This window comes from Falco cherrug, chromosome 3 (assembly GCF_023634085.1).
Source record: "Falco cherrug isolate bFalChe1 chromosome 3, bFalChe1.pri, whole genome shotgun sequence".
Classification (NCBI taxonomy): domain Eukaryota; kingdom Metazoa; phylum Chordata; class Aves; order Falconiformes; family Falconidae; genus Falco; species Falco cherrug.
In genome coordinates, this window is record NC_073699.1 from 5,750,436 (window position 1) to 5,769,148 (window position 18,713).

The window sequence follows — 18,713 nt, forward strand, 5'->3', positions numbered from 1 at the left end:
CCAAAACGCGGGTCATCCTAAATGATAAACGCGGGGGTATTCTAAATTCATCAATGATTGCTCATTTGCCAAGCACCTCCAATTTGACTCAAAAAGTAATATAATTGCATAGGGGTCAATTTAATTTGCGCGATCATACGGCAATCATGAGCAGTAAGCTCTGCTGCGAAAAGACTACGTAAGAATGATTGAGCATAGGGTGAGCCTATTCCATACTGTATACAGGTTGATCTTAACTCTTTTATCGCTCCCCAGTTGAAAGGTTCCCACTTCGGGGGAGCATTACCATCCCTTCAAAGCACTGGGCAGGCTAACACCCTGCCCCCCATGGCAGTTGGGGCATCAGTATCCCCCCTTCTGCAAGTGCTTGCTCCTGCATCTTTTTCGAGAATTTGGCAGGATCTGGTCTCAGTGCTCTAATTTGGACTGGTTGGTGAACATGACCCGAGGTCTCCTCCAATAAACCTATCACAGGTGGCTCGGGATCACAGTCAGGCAACGGAACAATGACCAGATCTCCCTGGCACCCGGAAGGGAACAGACTCTGCCCGCTCGACCTGGCACTACTCCACTCCTCCCACCAGCCCCGACTGCATGATTCAGGTGATGGCGGAGAATCTGATGGCACTGAACGTACCTTATTAGGCATCATCTCTGCAACCAGGGATGTAGCTATTTCAGCTGCAGCCTTTGTCTCCCTGTCTGCTTCTGATTGTTCTAGTAAATCTAAGACCAATCTCCATGTTGTCGATGACGCTGTAGCAATTTTGTCCCCTCTCACGGCAGCCCCAAAATGTAACATTCCAGTGCTTTGCCATATCTGAATGCTGGAGACATTTTTCACCATAACTGGCAAATCATTCTTTTTACACCACTCCAGCAGAGTGTCTCTTATTGCTGTCTCATCATACTTTATGTCTCTGTTTTCAAATATGTCTATTACCATTGTTAATATAGGGTTTGTCTCTCCATCCACTTCTAATTGTTCTAGCGAATCTATGATCATTCTCCACGTCGTTAACGTGGCAGTTTTGTCTCGCCTCGAGGCAGCCTCAAAAAAACTTTCCAACATTTTGCCGTGTCTGAATGCTGAAAACCTTTTTCACTGTAACTGAAATCATATTTTTTACACCACACTAGCAGAATTCTTATTGCCTTTTTATCATACTTTACACCTTTTTTAAAAAAATATATCTGTAAGCATTGCAAATATAGAATTTTTCTCCCTGTCCACTTTTAATTGTTCTAGTAATTCTAAGACTAATCTCCATGTTGTTAGCGATGTTGTTGCAATTTTATCCCTCCTTGAGGCAGCCTCAAAAAGTAATTTTCCAGCACTTTGCCATGTCTATGCATGAGACATTTTTCAGCATAACTAGCACATCATTTACTTTGCACCATCCTAGCAAAATTCTTATTGCCTTCTTGTTATACTTTATGCTTCTTTTCTTCAAATATATCTATAAGCATAGTTAACATAGAGTTTTCTTCTTCTGCACCCATATCAATTAGTTCCCATCCACACTGGGCACCAAAAGTTGCAATTTGAGTTAAGATGGACAACAAATATTGCAATACATCTGTATCAATTAATTGTCAATGGCTGACATCTCAGAGTGTCACGGGTCATAGGTTCTCCCACTTGTGTCAGCTACATTGGGTACCTGTTGTTGTAGTTAAGAGTCCAACTCAGTCAGCATCACACAGGGCAGCAACTGTTGCAGCACAAGCAAGCTATCAGGCTGCAACAAGGCTTTCACCATCAGTCAGATTCTACTGTGCAAGCTGTTTCTCCTTCCTCCAGAGCTCAGACCACAGTGTTCCTCCTTCCTCCAGAGGTCAGGCCACAACCCCCCCGCCCCCACCCACACGCCCACATGCACAACACACACACACACACACACACCATCCTCAGGGCTATTTCACCACGAATGAGCTACAGCTGCACATCGTCCATGTCAATCAACCCACTGCCTTGGAGGCAAGGCCACAGGTGCATGTTATCAATGCTAATGAACCCACTGCCTTCACTCCTCTACAGATCAACACTCCAACCCAACTTGGTGTCATCTGCAAACTGACTGAGGGTGCACTCGATCCCCTCATCCAAATAATTGATAAAGTTATTAAACAGAACTGGCCCCAATACCAAGCTTGTGACCATCTGCCAACTGGATTTAACTCATTTCACCCCCCCTCTTTGGGCTCAGCCATCCAGCCAGTTTTTGACCCAGCGAACAGTACAGCCATCCAAGCCATGAGCAGCCAGCTTTTCCAGGAGAATGCTGTGGGAGACAGTGTCAAAGGCTTTACTAATGTCCAGGTAAACAACATGCCCAGCCTTTCCCTCAGCCACTAGGTGGGTCACCTTGTCATAGCACGAGATCAGGTTCATCAGGCAGGACCTGCCTTTCATAAACCCATTGTGGCTGGGCCTGATCCCCTGGCTGTTCTGCATGTGCTGTGTGATGGCACTCGGGCTGAGCTGCTCCATCACCTTCCCTGTCACCGAGGTCAGGCTGACAGGCCTGTAGTTTCCTGGATCCTCCTTCTTGTAGATGGGTGTCACACTGGCTAACCTCCCGTCTGCTGGGACCTCACCAGTCAGCCAGGACTGCTGATAAGTGGTGGAGAACAGCTTGGTAAGCTCTTCCACCAGCTCCCTCAGTAGCCTTGGGTGGATCCCATCTGGCCCCATAGACTTGTGTGTGTCTAAGTGGTGTAGCAGGTTGCTGACCATTTCCCCTTGGACTGCAAGGGCTTCATTCTGCTCCCTCTCATCCCTGTCTTCCAGCTCGGGGGCTGAGTACCCAGAAAACAGCTGGTCTTACTTTTGAAGACTGAGGCAAAGAAGGCATTAAGTACCTCAGCCTTTTCCTCAGCCTTTGTACTATGTTTGCCCTCACACCCAATAAAGGGCGAGATTTTCCTTTGCCCTTGTTTTGTTGTGAATGTATTTATAGAAACATTTTTATTGCCTTTCTACTGCAGTAGGCAAATTAAGTTCTAGTTGGGCTTTGGGCCTTCTAATTTTCTCCCTGCATAACCTCATAACATCCTTATTGTCCTCAAAAGTTGCCTGCCCCTTCTGCCCAGGTCTCCTTAGCCACTGTGGCACAAGCTGCCGGTTCTTGGTGGGTCTCTGTGTTCCCCTGAGCACCAGAGCACTCCACTGCCAATCATGCCAGTAACAGGGTTACTTGCCTCCACTTTTAACAGGTGTAAATTGATTTGACATGAATTCAAGGATGATACAGAATTAACTGCAATTTTTGAATACAGCAGTTCTGTGGAGTTCAGAAAGAATACAAAGCTAAGAAGCTGCACACCCCTTTTGGGAGAGAAGATGGGTATGTTCAAACTTCACTAAATTTAGCATGGAAGGGACAGAGAGCAACAGTTTTAAATAAAGAAAATAACGGTGTGTTTTTTTTTTTCTCACAGAATTTTACCAGGGATCTAACTAGGAGCATTTCTCACAGAGAAGTGTGTACATTTATTTCTGCAATGTTGATGTACTAACTGGGTGGCAAACGCTGACAATGTATTTGGTTGTGTTATCAGTGATACCAAAATACCTTAAAGATTTGGTTTCATGTGAACACAGCCAATGGTCAGCATTATTGTTGTGTTTAACCTTGGCTGGCAACTAAGCCCTATCCAGCCATTCGCTCACTTCCCTCCGGCTGGATGGGGGAAGAGAGTCAAGAGGGTAAAAGTGAGAAAACTTCAGGCTGAGATAAAGACAGTTTAGTAGGTAAAGCAAAAGCCATGCACACAAGCAAAGCAAACCAAGGAATTTGTTCCCCACTCCCCATGGGCAGGCAGGTGTTCGGCCATCCCCAGGACAGCAGGGCTCCGTCACGCTTAACAGTTACTCGGGAAGATGAACGCCATCACTCTGAATGCCCCCCCTTTCTCCTTCTACCCCCAGCTTTATATACTGAGCATGACATCATATGGTCTGGACTGTCCCAGCTGTGTCCCCTCCCAACTCCTTGTGCACCCCCAGCCAATTCACTGGTGGGGTGGGGTGAGAAGCAGAAAAGGCCTTGGCTCTGTGTAATGTTATGGAAGAAAACTGATTAACTGTACTCTTATTCTCTCTGAATAGTCTCGTTTAGCATTAGGGACTTAGCATTAGCAGCTAAAATAGCTGAAGCTTTAGGCTGCACGAGCTGACTAAGCATAAAAGTTTTGATAAAACTAATGCTGCTAACAAAGAACTCACTGAATTCAGAAGATAAACATTGAATGAAGATAATAAGGACCAAGGAGACAATTCCAAGAGAATGAAGTAACTTCAGAAGGCCAGCCCAGTGACAGTGAAAACCAGTAAGAAGTCAAGAGACCACTGATCAGAATGAAGTGATTGGACTTGGAGATCAGGTGATAGGTGATACAGGTATAACTGAGAGGCATGAACTGGGGTAGAGGTATCTCCAGAGGCACCCAGCTTGAACTGTAACCTAAGAACTAACAACAGACTAATTGGAAACCCTCACTTGGACTTTGCATTCCCAGCGGGATCCTAGGGTCAGACCCTCTTATGGGAGCTGGCATGTGTACATTCGTAACAGTAAGCACTGCTCGGCAATAACGAAGACATCCCTGTATTATCAACACTGTTTTCAGCACAAATCCAAACCATAGTCCCATAGTAGCTACTATGAAGAAAATTAACTCTATCCCAGCCCAAACCAGCACAATTATTTATAAATCTACCCTCTAGCATTGGCTGGAGAAGGTTTTAGAAACATTTTTTACATGGTTTATCTCAGCACTTTATTGTTGTTTTACTTCTTCCCTATAAGACAAAAAGATGACGATAATATGTGGCTTGCATTAATTAAGGTAGTTATTACTAAATATACATTGGAGTATCTAATTTTTTAACATCTCTAGAAGATAATTTAGATTGTGGCTCTGTAAACGCTGTGTTCTAAAGCTTTCTCATTGCCATTAAGCTACTCAGTCTCCTGAGATCCTCCAGGATGAAGGTATGTGATGTTCTGAATAATTCCAAGTGGTAGAGCAACTCTGAAGAGAAGTTCCCTATATGTGTATGTATCAAAAATGGAAATGGGAGATTACACATGGTATTGTCTGCCTTAAAGCTCAGCTTCCGTTAATTTATTTCTGCTTTTGAAAATCCTCATTGCACCAGCTATTCTAATGGAGGAACTCCTACACTGAGAGCCTTAACTGACACTTCCAAACGTTTAGGTATCTTAAAGTGACTGTTGTCAGTTCAGTCATTTTCTGTATGCATTGTGTATTAATACATAATTCACCAACCATTCAGATTTATCTCATATTTTGAATACGATGCAACCTTCTTATCCCCACCAAATAACACTTCATCAAATCCCCTCAGAACAGCTTTTTTTGCATTGGGCAAGACATACTTCTGCTTCATCATGAACTTGTCTGTTTTTACCGTTTATAAATGCTGCCTCTACTGCAAATTTAGAGAACGCTACTACAGAAGTTAATTTATTTTGTTACAGTATGCATCTTGTGCTAGACAGCTTTCTTGTAATATAACCTTACATTTATTACAGTGCCAACTACTTATCCACATATTGTGTTTACGCTTTGCCAGACTGACTTCAGCTCCTTCCCTTGTTTGCTGACACAGGCAGGTTTTTTTCTCTATTCCCGCACTTACCCACTGTCTTTACACAATCACGGTGAATTTAATTATTTTATTTTGTTACAAATCATAAATAATTACATCTCTAATTAGTCTATCCAAAAGTATATGAATTGGTTTTAAAATGTCAGTCAGCAACATAGTGGCCAATCTTTTTAGTTATGCTCTTGTTTTGTATAAAAAAAAATGCATTCTTCAGGGGTTTTTTTGGCTTTGCCAAGCAATGTACAGTCCTCAAATTCTTTCTAGAATAAATGGAAGCTCTTCAGCGCAGCAAAATTGCCTCATGCTCTTTCTATAATAGAATCATAGAATCTATTATCATAGGACCCATGAAGATCATCGAGTCCAACTCCCTGCTCCTCACAGGACCACCTAAAACTAAAACATCCAGATGCCCTTTGAACTCTGACAGGTTTGGTACCGTGGCCACTGCCCTGGGGAGCCCTTCCCGTGACCAACCACCCTCTCAGGGAAGAACCTTTTCCTAATGTCCAATCTGAACTTACCTTGATTCCCCATTTCTGTTGCTGGTCACCAGAGAGAGGAGATCAGCACCTCCCCCTCCGCTGCCCTCCTTATGGAAGCTGCAGACTGTGATGAGGTCACCCCTCAGCCTTCTCTTCTCCAAGCTGAACAAACCAAGTGACCTCAGCCACTCCTCACAAGTCTCGCCCTTGAGGCCTTTTACAATCTTGGTTGCCCTCCTCTGGACACACTCTGATAGTCTGATGTCCTCCTTCTACTGAGGCACCCAAAACTGCACACAGAACTCGAGATGAGACCACACCAGTGCCATGTAGAGTGGGACAGTCACCTCTCTCCACCAGCTCGCAGTGCTGTGCTTGATGTGCCACAGGACACAGTTGGCCCTTTTGGCTGCCAGGGAGCACTGTTGACTCATACTCAACTTGCCATAAACCCAAACCCCCAGAGCTCTTTCCATGGGGCTGCTCTCCAGCCTCTCATACCCCCCATTTGTGCATATAACCAGGATTACCCCATCCCAGGTGGAGAATCCGGCACTTGCTCTTGTTAAATTCCAATGGTTGGTAATTGCCCAGCTCCCTAGTCTATCCCAATCTGTCTGTAAAGCCTCTCCACCCTTGAGGGAGTCCACAGCTCCTCCTAATTCACTGTCTTCAGCTAACTTACTTAATGTACATTTGATTCCTGTGTCCATATCATTTATAAAAACATTGAGGAGCACTGGCTTTGAAACTGAGCCCTGGGGGACCTCACTGGTGACTGGCCACCAGCCTGATGTAACTCCATTTACTATACTTGCTGTTTCTCCAATAGTACTCTGACTTCTCACAGTAGCTTTTGGGAATTCATCACTTTCTTCAGATTGTCTTCCATAGGGAATTTTGATTATACCAGTTTTATCATTATTTTTCTTCTAATATCATACAATGAAGATCTGATACAAAGAAGTACTTTTCAATGATTCACCATTCTTCCCTGCTTTCAGGTAGCTCACTAAGTACCTGTGAATAAGTTCTCACTTGAGCAGATTATTTATTGGACCAAGTTTTACTTCTGCAGTTGCTGTATTTCCTCTCAGTACAGGAGAGTAGGAATAAAATTACTTCAATTAGGTTCTGCTTCAGATTCAGCCCATGAGTAAATTTGTTCCAAGGTAGTTCAGGTTCAGAGCTCTAAGAGTTCCTACCAGTAATCTGGAATTTATGCACCCCACCTCACATAAAACCAATTAAAAGAATGAGACTGTAGCTAGGGAAAGGTTTTAACACCATCATCCTGTTCTCCTTCTGGAGCTTGCCCTGTACCTACTGCTAACAGAGCACCACAGTTTCTCTTGAGTTCTCTAAATACGAAACAGAGGTTGAGAAGCCTAGAGAAGCCATGGCACTGTGCTGGGTACAAATTGCAGAGGGGAACTGAGAGACAGAGGTCAGAAGAAAGAGTCTAATCTTTCCTTTTTTTTTCCTGGGAGATTTGTGCATGTGCTTACGCACATATTTACACAATGAAGTGGGGAAAAAAAAAAAAAAAGATTGCCGCAGGGAAGCCTACAACTAGTTGTCAGTAATAAGAATAGCATCTCTGGTCACTCCTTTATTAGACCTCATTTAGTCCAGAGAGCTCTAACTGAGCAGTTTCTTACCCAGGTCTGCAAAACACAGCAAAAAGGACAACTCTAGCACAGACTGGTGAGTCAAGTGAGAGTAGAAAAGGAGAGACTGAGTTGTGATGCTGCTCTGCAGTGTATAATTAGTACAAACAGTCCCTATACTGAACAGGGCTTATTAGTTTTGAGGCAAATGCTTGTTTTGAATTTACCAGAGGAGAGATTTATTTTACCTGCGTTCCCAGTCAGGTTTAACAAAGAATTCTTAATAACAATACCAGCTCAGTTATGATTCAAGAGGAGTATTTCTAGTATGAAATGCTCTGTGGGTTGGTTGGCTTTTTTTTAAATTAGGAACAGGTTCAGCTCCATTACTGGTATGACATAGATTTCGCAATTTCAAAATATACTAAAATATACTAAAAAAAACCCCTATTAAATACTGCAATGTCATGGTATTCTCAGAGTGTGTGCACACCCACCTTATGCTATGCAGCTACACCATGATTCTGTCTCCCACAAACTAAAGCTGTGTTAGCAGCATGGAGAGATGCCTTGAGTTTGCTGTGCTCCTGCTCCTATTCTCTATCAGCTGAAAGCCATCACCTGCCCAGCATGGTACTGAAGAACGAAAGAGTTGTCCTACATGTGGCCTTTCAGGGAGCACTGTGTGGGAAAAAAGCAAACATCTGATAATGAGATAGAACCTAAAGGAGAAGAAAGGGTAAGCCCTGGTTTGCCCAGACCCCTTTAAACTGCGTTTTTCACAGCTCAGTAAAATAACTACCGGCAGGTACCTAAATCCTATGGGATCTATATGGGTCCTAAATCCGTATCCAAATAGCTCCATACCCTCCGAAATCTTGGTAGTTTGATGGGGGTTTATATGTATGGTGCAATCATGAAAGACCCCAGTAGTATCTATAAGAAATGCACTATCATGGTAATGTCAACTGCTTCCACAAGATGTCACAAGACAATAACCATCAAGGAAGAAACTAAGCCTGTTAGATATCCATACAGCATGGTAGGACATCATGCTTCACCTCAGATATAACTTACACAGAATGGCCTCACAGAAGTTGTAACCTCAAAGGAATTATGCAGTCTAAGAGATGTAGATTACCTGTAATAGCTAACTGTAAAAGACGTCTCCAAATACCGTAATGTTGGAACTGATTCCAATGAACACATCGCTGTGCTATCCTTGCAGCAGGTGCTTACAACTGCTTAAGGTGCTGTCTTTTATTAATAAATTTTATTAATAAATCAGTATCATCTGTAGGAAAGCCTTGTCCTTATGTACTGGGCAAATTCTATGTAAGCTAGTAATACTCAGTTAACAAACTCCCTGTATTCTCCATTTAATATGGTTCTTTACAGGTACATCCCTTTCTGCCCTCAATTCTATGTGACTTATTATAATGTACTATGGAGAAGCTCCCGTTCTTCCCTCTCATGCTAAGCAGCGATCAAATTAGCGGCCTTAGACCTCTCATGATCAGGCCTATTGTTTGTAAAGCATATTGGAACCTTTTATTTAAGCTGTTAACGAAATGCAAGCTATGCATCGTGATTTCTGGAAGTGCTAACTCACTCTCAGTGGGAGTACAGTAGCTCTTCCCTCAACAGGTACAGACAAACTCCTGGAACCAATGCTCTCAGTAGCAAACCGCCGTTGCCTTCAAGCAGACCTAGGCCGACATGTCAGCCATCGGTGCGTTCCAAGCTACCTACACAGCAGACACACAGGGTAAACATTCAGCGGGGAACGTGTCAGTAATAAAGGCATAGCCCTATAATCACTTCATAGTTTACATGTGCCCTCCACACCTCAACGCACCTCTGACACGCGTCAGGATTACCAGACAGCATTCCCTCTTGCTGTACCACAGCAGCAACAGAGGTATTTAGCAGCCTGCAATTACAGTTTGAGTTAACAATTTTGTAGCCACTGGCCTGTAATTGGGATCTGTTACAGGATGAGCCTCTTTGCCATCAAAACCAAGTTCTCAACACTCGGGTGCCAGCCTGGGGCCAGGGCCCGTTGTCGAGGGGCTGAGCAAGGGAGATCTTGAGGCCGCTCCCGCTTGTGCTGGGGCCGGCATCTGCCTGTGGAAACGCGCCGCCGGAGCGGAGCCTCCGCCACCCCCCGCCACCGGCCGGCAGCGCCCGCCCCCCCGCCGCGCGGCCGGGTGCATGCTGGGGAGCGCGCTGCCCCGCGCGGTGCACCATGGGACCTGTAGTCCTCCCGGCGGCCCCGAGGCTTCCCGGGACTTGTAGTGCCGGCGCCGGCAGCGCGCAGGGCCCCTCCGGCAGCCGGAGACTACAGCTCCCAGCGGGCGGCGCCCCGCGGCCGCCCACTGCTCACCGAGCTCGGGGGGGAAGGGTTGTGGGGCGGCCGCGGGGGGGGACGGGGGGGGGAAAGATGGCGGCGAGGTTGAGCGGAGGCGAGAACCGGCTGGTGTCGCTGCCCCTGTCGCGTATCCGCGTGATCATGAAGAGCTCGCCGGAGGTCTCCAGCATCAACCAGGACGCGCTGTTCCTCACCGCCAAAGCCACGGTACCGCCCCCCCCTCCCCTTCCCTCTCAGCCGACCCCGCTCCTTCCCCGCCGCGCTGGGCCTGCGCCTCCCTGTCGTGCCGCTGCCGCCGGGCCGGCCTCCCCGGCCGCTGCCCTCTCCGCTGCGGGCACCCCTCGGCCCCAGCCGGCGGCTCCCCCGCGCCTCTCCCCGCCTACGTGTGTCTGCGGCCTCGGGCTTCGGGCTCCCGCGGCGCCAAGGGAGGTTTAGGCGCCGTCCCGTCCAGCTGGGCTACCAGAGGCGGTCAGCGATGCGGCAGGTTCTTCTTTCCACCGCTGTCCATCAGTATAAATTAGCCCGCGTGGAAATGTTACCCTGCTGCTTTCTGATCCAAAGTGTCATTTGCTAGGCAGGGGACAGTGTTAAGAACAGCGCAACTGAAGTTACGGACCGGCACCCCAGCCTGCAGTCAGTGTGCCGAGGAGATGCAACTGTATCCTGCCCTTAGGCTTTTCTGAAATTAGTGACCCTCTGCGCAGAGTGCCCGGCATATGTGCAGTTACATATGGTCCTTGTGTCTTTAAATAGGGATTAAAGAAAACAGTTGCCAGCTATAGACATGAATTTAGATTGACTATTTGGTTTTGTTCTAATTTTTTAGGAGCTTTTTGTTCAGTATTTGGCTGCGTACTCCTACAAACATGGCAGAGGCAAGGAGAAGAATGCTCTAACTTACAGTGACCTGTCTCATACTGCAGAAGAGTGTGAGACCTTTCAGTTCCTTGCAGGTATCTATAGTGTCATGGTAAATCTAGTATGTAATTTGGAAAATTGAATCTTGCTCTCATTGTTTTGTGAGGACACAATTCTTCTACTGGTCATTAATCTCCTGTGTAACATTAAACTGGAACTCATAAACTACATCACTGAAAATAGTTCTTTGTGAATGGGACTCTTTCTGGTGCTTCAAAATTTTACAAGGCTAATTAGCTCTCGGCATATCGCCTTAAGCATTTCTTAAATTCCAGCAACTCCATCAGAAAGCTTTCAGCCAATAAAACAAGATCACTGCACATCTTTGTGAGAAGTTATGTGCCCCCAAAATTACACATTTAAATCTGTAAATCTTGTTTCTCAAAGTTATTCATCATATGGTTCCACTTTCCTTTTATATATATATCTGTTCAGACATGTACACACACGCGCAGTTTTTCTGATACTTGGATTTCTGTTGTAATGCTTAGCTCAAGCATTATAGGTCAAAAATAAGATACTCCTAGCCGAGTTCTTGTCAGGGCTCCCCATGGATATACTTTCAGAGCACACAGTTCTGCTTTGTCTCAAGTCCATCATTAATGCTGTGATCAAGTATCTTACCTTAATGCAGAAAAAACATTTCTACAGGACATAAATGGGATAGCTGGCTCGTTGAATCTGTCTACGGCAGTTGAGTAGTTGAGCTCTCTATTTTACATCACATAAATAATGTTCATAAGCAGACAGTAAAGACATTTGCCAGTAATCAGTTGTAAAATATATTCCTTATCTTTGGTTGCTTGTACCATAAGTGGGCAATTCCCTCTTATTCTTACAGCTGTATGGGTCAGACTAACTTAACCTGGTTATTCGCTTAAATAATAATTTTTTCAAAAAGCCTCTTTTTTTACTTCATTTCATTAGTGATATGGGTGCAACAGTATTAATGAGGCAATATAAGTATTCAAACTGACTATAAAAGAAAAAAATCTACCTTCCAGATATCTTGCCAAAGAAGATACTAGCTAGCAAATACCTAAAAATGCTTGAAAAGGAGAAGCGAGATGGAGAAGTGGGGGAAGGTGATGAAGAGGATGATGACGAAGAGGATGAAGATGAAGCTGTTGATGAAGATGTTGGATCTTAAGGCCAATGGAGAATTGCTTCATAGTTGACCCGTTTTCTGTTGTATAAAGGATGTTATTTTTGTGACTGAGAATCCAGATGCTGGATATATTTATATACTGAGCCATCTGCTTTTGCTTTGTTTAAGAAGTATAGAAATTGAACTTTATACTTGTTGAAGAATGGAATTCTTCCCTCTGAAACATGGCAGGGTAAGGAGACCTGATGGAAATCTGATAGCAGAACTTGCTCCAATGATTTAAAATTACTTCTTCAGACAATCATTATCCAAATTTAAAATTTCTTACAGGTAGCTTTGAGTCCAAAAGCTCTTTCACCCTCTGACTAGGAGGGAGCCCCTCTCCAGTTTGTGTTTCTCCTCAGAGTGGAAGATGAGGTGAGAGGAAGTGTTTTACACAGGGTCTACTATCCTCAGCCTTCTCCTCCCTGGGGAGCCAATAACTGATCAAACCCTCCCTCGGTTTTCTGGAGCAGTGCCAGGACATTAGCAGCGGACCAAGCCCATTGAAAAAAGTCTTCTGTTAAAACAGCTACTTCTGTAATGCAGCCTAAATAGCTATGTTGGCACAGAAACAGGGTAGAGGATGAGATCCATTCCAAGAGCTAATGTGGTTCTGTGGCTGTGGTGGTAAAAAGTACATATTAGATAATTATGTAAATATGTACATCTAGAACCTTTTTCTCTAATGAGCTCTACTTCTGCAGTTTGTCTGTGGTGTTTTGCCAAAATGCACGTTGAAGTCTATTCAGTGTGGATTGTTGAGAATGAACAGCCCTTTCACCATTTGAATCATGAGGGTTGAATTTTTCATTGGGTTTTGGTTTTTTTTTTTTTACTATAGGAATGGTAACCATCCTATGTAGAACTTTATATGCAACTTTTTAAAATAAATGTTTTGTAGGAAAAGTGACAATTGATGCAGAGACTTTCTATAGTTCTTTCCAGCTTCAATCACGTACATGATCAGTGTACAAGCCTAGCATGCTCACGGTTCACTTTCCAGGAAGAAAGGGCGGACAGAAGGGTAAGTGATCATTGGAAGAGTCTCTTTCAGCAATACTAACAAGATCCGGTCTGCTTTGGGAGTCTTAGCTGTGTTAACCAGTAGTCTCTGCTGGTACACAGCTAATGTTTGCAGTGCGTCATGGTGAGAGCGAGAGAGAAGTGACCAAGGTCTCTCTCTGGGTGTGAAGAAGACCCTGAGTAAACATGGGAGCATCACTAAGGAATGAAACCTCCCACACTAAAAAGCTGGACAGCAACTTGCCCTAAATCAGTCAGGAAGGGAGATGGTTTAAGCAACACCCTAGTTTGGATGGTGTGATAGAGTTCCCAGGCAACTCTCCTCCTCGTCAGGATACCAACAGCTTTTCTTAGGCTGAAGGCACACACTAAACTGCTCTTAAAACAGAAGGCAGAAAGCTCTAGCAACTCCGTTATCTGGCCTACTGCAGATTTGTTCTAAGAAAGCAAGAAGGGGGGGTTAGGCAGGTAGGATCGAAGACTGGCAGAGGAGTAAAGCTACTGAACCACAAAAGAAATCTTCTTATAATTGTAAAAGATCAAAGGATATTGCACTATAAAAGAATTTCCCAAAGTTACCATAAATCAAAAACTTATTGTATCAGGAACACTGCTATGAGAGCTCAGTGATGCTTTATCCCTAGAGAAATTCCAAAGTGGGTATGCAGAACTATACTTTTGTTGAAGGGGTTGTTTTGCTTTTTTAAAAATATTATTATTAAGAGTGCATGGAAATCTGTGGGAAACTGAGGGCTGAATGCTGTCTGTGTGGGGAAGGGGATTGCCTGCAGTAGGGTATGTAAATGTTGTGGCATTGCTCAACACTTGGCTGGTCTAGTACTTGCCAGCTTTTTGGGATAAAAAAAAAGCTACTTGTACTCCAGCACAAAATCACATGGTAATTCTGCAGAGGAAACAGGGTAGGGGGTAGCAAGATAAATCAGGTCGGGGGTGGGAGGGGAAGCATAAACCGCTAGCCAGCACACCAGTTGTGTTGGAGTCACAGATGAACAGCCTGATCCCAGAGCTGGCATCTCTGTTGTTTAATTCAATGGTACCATGGCTAAGGCTGAACAATGTCTAGTCTGCAGTTACATCAGGTAGGGCACAACCAAAGAATGCAATGAGCATGACAAAGAAGAGGTTGTTATGCTGGGTGCATGTATTTTGAGGTAGATGGCAGGGCTGGTAAGTTTTAGGGTCCACACATTTATAGAAATTACAGTTCTGCTTAGGTTTAGACCTGGCATTTTCCACCACTAATTCTGTCTTTGCAGCCAATCCAATTGTCTTTTATGCAGAACCCTCTGAAAAAGTGGGGTTTTTCCAAAGCCAGTCCTGGTGCTATGTATAGATTTTGAGGGACAGTAATGGTGACTTGGTGAAAGGTGCCAAAACAGCCACCAGCCCCAAGTATCTCCCACAAAAAAGAATAATCGGCAGGGGCTGGTCATTCCTGGAGTTTTGGCACTTTGGTTCAACAGCCTCTCAGCTTGTCAAGAGACGGTTACCACTGACGTTTGGTAGGTAACACAGAAACTCTGCTTTTAGATAACCCAAAAAAAGGAAGAAAAAAATAATCCACAGCACGCTTTCAGCCACTGGTCTATGGCCCCCTTGTGAGCCTGGGGAGGGGAGTCTCTCCGCGTGATCAGCCAACGTGTTCAGGACAAAAACTAACACCATGATCCAGTACACGTGTGCCTGTGCTGGCACATCTGGGAGTACTGGTATCCTGGGACTGAAGACAGAACGATTTTACTGGGACATGATAGATCATAGCCAGTCCTATGAGAATCAACCGAACGGGGAAATTCTGCTGCTCTGGTCAAAGGCCAGTGCAGTGCCCGACCCTATTATCCATGTACCTGGGCTGTGTTCACAACTGGCAGAGCTGTCCCTGGTCACAAGTGGCTTCCTTTGTCCTGCAGCCAGTGTCACAGCAGAGGGGAATGCCTCCTTTCTCTCTTGGACCTGTAGCCCCAGCAGAGGCTGCGCAGCTGATTCAGCCTACGTGGGAAGAGAACTGGTATGAGCCACGTCCTCACACTGGCCCTGGCAGGAGCTTTCTCCCTGTAGCCAGGCTGCAAATTGCCGTGTTGTGTGTGCACCTGGGGAGAGGGAGCACGCGCAGCCGATGAGTTGTAGGGTTCTTGCTTTACACAAGCGGTTTCTGAATGGCAGGCGAAAGACATGCTTGGGGGGGAGAGCAAGAGAAAGAAAAATCCAGCTGGAGGTGGCTGGGTGGAGAAGCCCTGCTCTGTAAGGAAGGACACCCACAAGGAAAACCAGAAGGATGAATCACTCCCGTGTTTCTACTTGTTACACCCTGATTACTCCTGCTGTTGCAGCACCTGTCCTGGTCTCCCTCTAAACACCCCTGATGGTGCGTTGTTCCCTCTCAGCTTCCCTCTCCTGTCACACTTAAGAGCCTGTCCACAGCAACACTGACACAGGTGCCAAGAAACCCTAGTGTACGGGGTGCCCGCGCCCAGGCGCTGGCAGCGGGGCTGGGGGCCTCTGTGAGGCGAGGCCGGGGCTGCCCCGGTCCGGCCCCAGCCGGTCCCAGCCGGCCCCAGCGCCCCCCCGCAGGGCACAGCTGAGCCCCTCAGCCAAGCCGGGGGCGCCGGGGAGGGGGGCAACAGGTTTCCGCAAGGGCCACAGGCGGCCCAGGCAGAGGAGGAGGCAGCCGAGGGGGGAGCAGCAGCAGAGGCAGCCCCAGGCCGCAGCAGGAGGAGGGCAGGAGGTGCCGCAGGCCCGGAGCAGGGCTCCCCTGCAGCCCTGGCGAGCCCCCGCCGGGGCAGAGCCCCAGCCTGCAGCCCGGGGAGGGCCCCAGGCCGCAGCTGGGGGCTCTTTCCTGCAGGAGCTGCGGCCCTGGAGAGCCCCGGCGGGAGCAGGGGGTCCCTGAAGGGCTGCAGCCCGGGGCAGGGCCCGCGCTGGAGCAGGGAGACGGGGCAGGAGGCAGGAGCGGGGCTGAGGGGCTCACACGGGCCGGCACACGGCCCAGACCCGCCCCAGCCCCGGCCCGGGGGACAGGGGACGGGAGCCGGGGGGCAGCTGGGGAGCGGGGAAGGGGTGGGCAGGTGTTTTAATGTCTTACTTTTAGTTTCTCACCATCTAATTCTAATTTATTTGGCAGTAAATTACATTGACTTTCCCCAAGTCAGGCCTGTTTTTCCCACGACAGTAACTGGTAAGTGACCCCCCTGTCTTCACCTCAGCCCATGAGCTTTCTCCCCCGATTTTCTTCCCCTGGCCTGCTGAGGAGGGGAGTGAGCAGCTGGGGGCACTTCTGGCCAAGGTCAAACCTCCACAACCAGAAGTGCTAAACCAGCACATGAACACTGGGCTACACACCAGTGGAAACGCATTTCAAGTGAGAACAGATGTGCAGACAGACTAACCAATACAGTGGGACTCTAGGACAAGACTTCAAGTAACACAGCCCAGTCCACTTGCAGCACACCTTTATTTCTCGCAGTAAATCAAAAGCCACATTCACAAGCTATTAAAAGCTCCAGCTATGAACTGCATCACTTAACATGAACTTCCGCGGGCTGGTCCAAAAATCATGGAGAAGCACTCCAACAAAACAAGGCACAGAGCCTGTGACTTACTCTGCAACCAAATAGCCTAGCCTCCACTGAAGTACCGCTGAAAAGACTGAGAAAGTAAAAAGGAGTGATTGTCTCAGACTTCTCCCTTCACAGCTCAAGGTTTTCTTGCCCACCAGCACCAAGCTCTCCATTGCTGTTGAAGGTCTCAAGCAGATGATGCATAGCTTGAGTCTCTGTGATCCCTCTGTTTTGCCACAGCTGCCCCCACTGACTTTGAAGGACTTCTTTTTCCTCCTCCCAACCTTTGGGGTGAGGAGCATGCTGCTTACGGACCATGCATCAGAACTATGAGTACTTCGACCAACAAGGCCTGGGCTGACACAGCCTCTTTCTACACCCAAAGGAGGAAAAGGAAAGCCCACGAGGCCCAAGACAACCTTCCTTCAGGAAGCTGGAAACTGGAAAGCTGCGATCAAGTCCCTGTCTATCCATAGCTATATAGGAAACTTCACTACAAACAGCTAAATCTCGACAGAATTACAGGCATCCTAAACCCGGGGCTGTAGTGGAAAGCAGCCAGCTTTGCTTATGGGACACATTGAAAACTAAAAAAAGAAAAAACAAAGTTTGCATTTGCTGCATGTTCCTGAGCTGCAGAGAAGCCAGATGCCAGGCAAGACGCTGGTGGTACTACTAGGGGTATCATAGCCTGTTTAAGGTGTTCAGGGATTTTAGACTGTGGAACACAGGCCGGGGACACTTTCCAGCATTAATCTATTATCATATACATATTTCTTTTTTTTTTCCCCAAAAAAAATACTAGCTTGTGAGATCCTTCTCCCCCAGTCAAGGCTTCTCAAAGGAGATGAAGCTTCCTAAGCCTGCAAAAATGGCAAAGGAACTGTGGTTACTAAGTATAAATTACCACATTTCATCCTTCTTAGAAGTTCCTGTGGGATGATGAACATATTCTGTCAATTAGTGAGGCCACGAGGACTTGAACACCCTTCTGGATTCATTCAGCCAGAATCCTCTGTGAGGACTTCAGAGCTGCCACAATTTGCCACAGCCATCTCCAAGGCCTTGCATCTGCCAAAGCTTGTTGCCATCAAAATGAGTAAGTGGCATTTGTTTTCCCCGAGAGCTTGACACAGAGCAAAACCACATCCAATTCAAAATATACTTCAAAACCAAGGGGAAAAAAAAAAAAAAAGTTCTGCCTGAAATGGAAGAGATGGCTGAGATGTTATTTCATATTACTGAGTAAAGCTAATCTGCATTTGCAGGGTTGGGCTCTCAACATCAGCTCCTCCACATGCTTGCAGTGTTTTTTGATACCGCCCCCTTGTACCCGACGCTTTATAGAGAAGTAAGCGCTTGGCGTTTACCACCTAAAAATTGAGCCCTGCAGGTATTCACTCAGAAAGCAACAAAATGTGGGACTTCAGGCAAATGATTTCCAAAAATGCTGACCCTTCCATAAATAATTTCAGGATTATAACTTGCAGCAGCACATACAGCCTCTGGAAATCTGGGCACAGAGCAGGTGAGTGCCCACCAAAACACCTGAAATGCACCTAAAGTTCTAGTCTTTTGCCAAAGACTAGAACTTTTTGGCTTTCAGGCAAGAGAGATCTTTTCTGTCACAAATAACCCCGCCAGACCAGCACATTTAAAATTGGATTACAGTTTGACAGAGCAGAATTTGGTATAGAATATATAGCTAAAGTACTGTCTCTAATCTGTCACCAGGACCTTTAATAACTATTCCTGACCTACAGACCAAGTGATCAATCATTTTAGATTTGATTCTGAGCTCCAGCAGTGAGAAAAACACAGCACCAACGCAGCAGTGTAACTGCTATTTGCATGGTACACAGGGACTTCCTACCTGTGTCCTGGGATTGCTCTGTTTAGCGGCATTCCACAGCTCCTCGCTCACGAGATGTCATCTCATC

At 46.2% G+C, this 18,713-nt stretch overlaps 1 protein-coding gene across 1 annotated transcript; it reads left to right on the forward strand.

Annotated features, from left to right (window-relative positions):
- The first annotated feature begins 10,149 nt into the window (after positions 1–10,149).
- CHRAC1 (chromatin accessibility complex subunit 1) lies at positions 10,150–13,092 on the forward strand. The gene is made up of 3 exons (XM_055706005.1): positions 10,150–10,314; positions 10,934–11,060; positions 12,030–13,092. The coding sequence occupies exons 1-3, from the start codon at positions 10,180–10,182 to the stop codon at positions 12,173–12,175; spliced, it is 408 nt and encodes a 135-aa protein (XP_055561980.1). The 5' UTR covers positions 10,150–10,179; the 3' UTR covers positions 12,176–13,092.
- Positions 13,093–18,713: the final 5,621 nt, after the last annotated feature.

Coding starts and splice junctions, on each gene's coding strand:
- CHRAC1 (XM_055706005.1), top strand. CDS start 10,180: ATGGCGGCGAGGTTGAGCGGAGGCGAGAACCGGCTGGTGTCGCTGCCC. Junction 10,315..10,933: donor TCCTCACCGCCAAAGCCACG/GTACCGCCCCCC, acceptor CTAATTTTTTAG/GAGCTTTTTGTTCAGTATTT. Junction 11,061..12,029: donor GACCTTTCAGTTCCTTGCAG/GTATCTATAGTG, acceptor TCTACCTTCCAG/ATATCTTGCCAAAGAAGATA.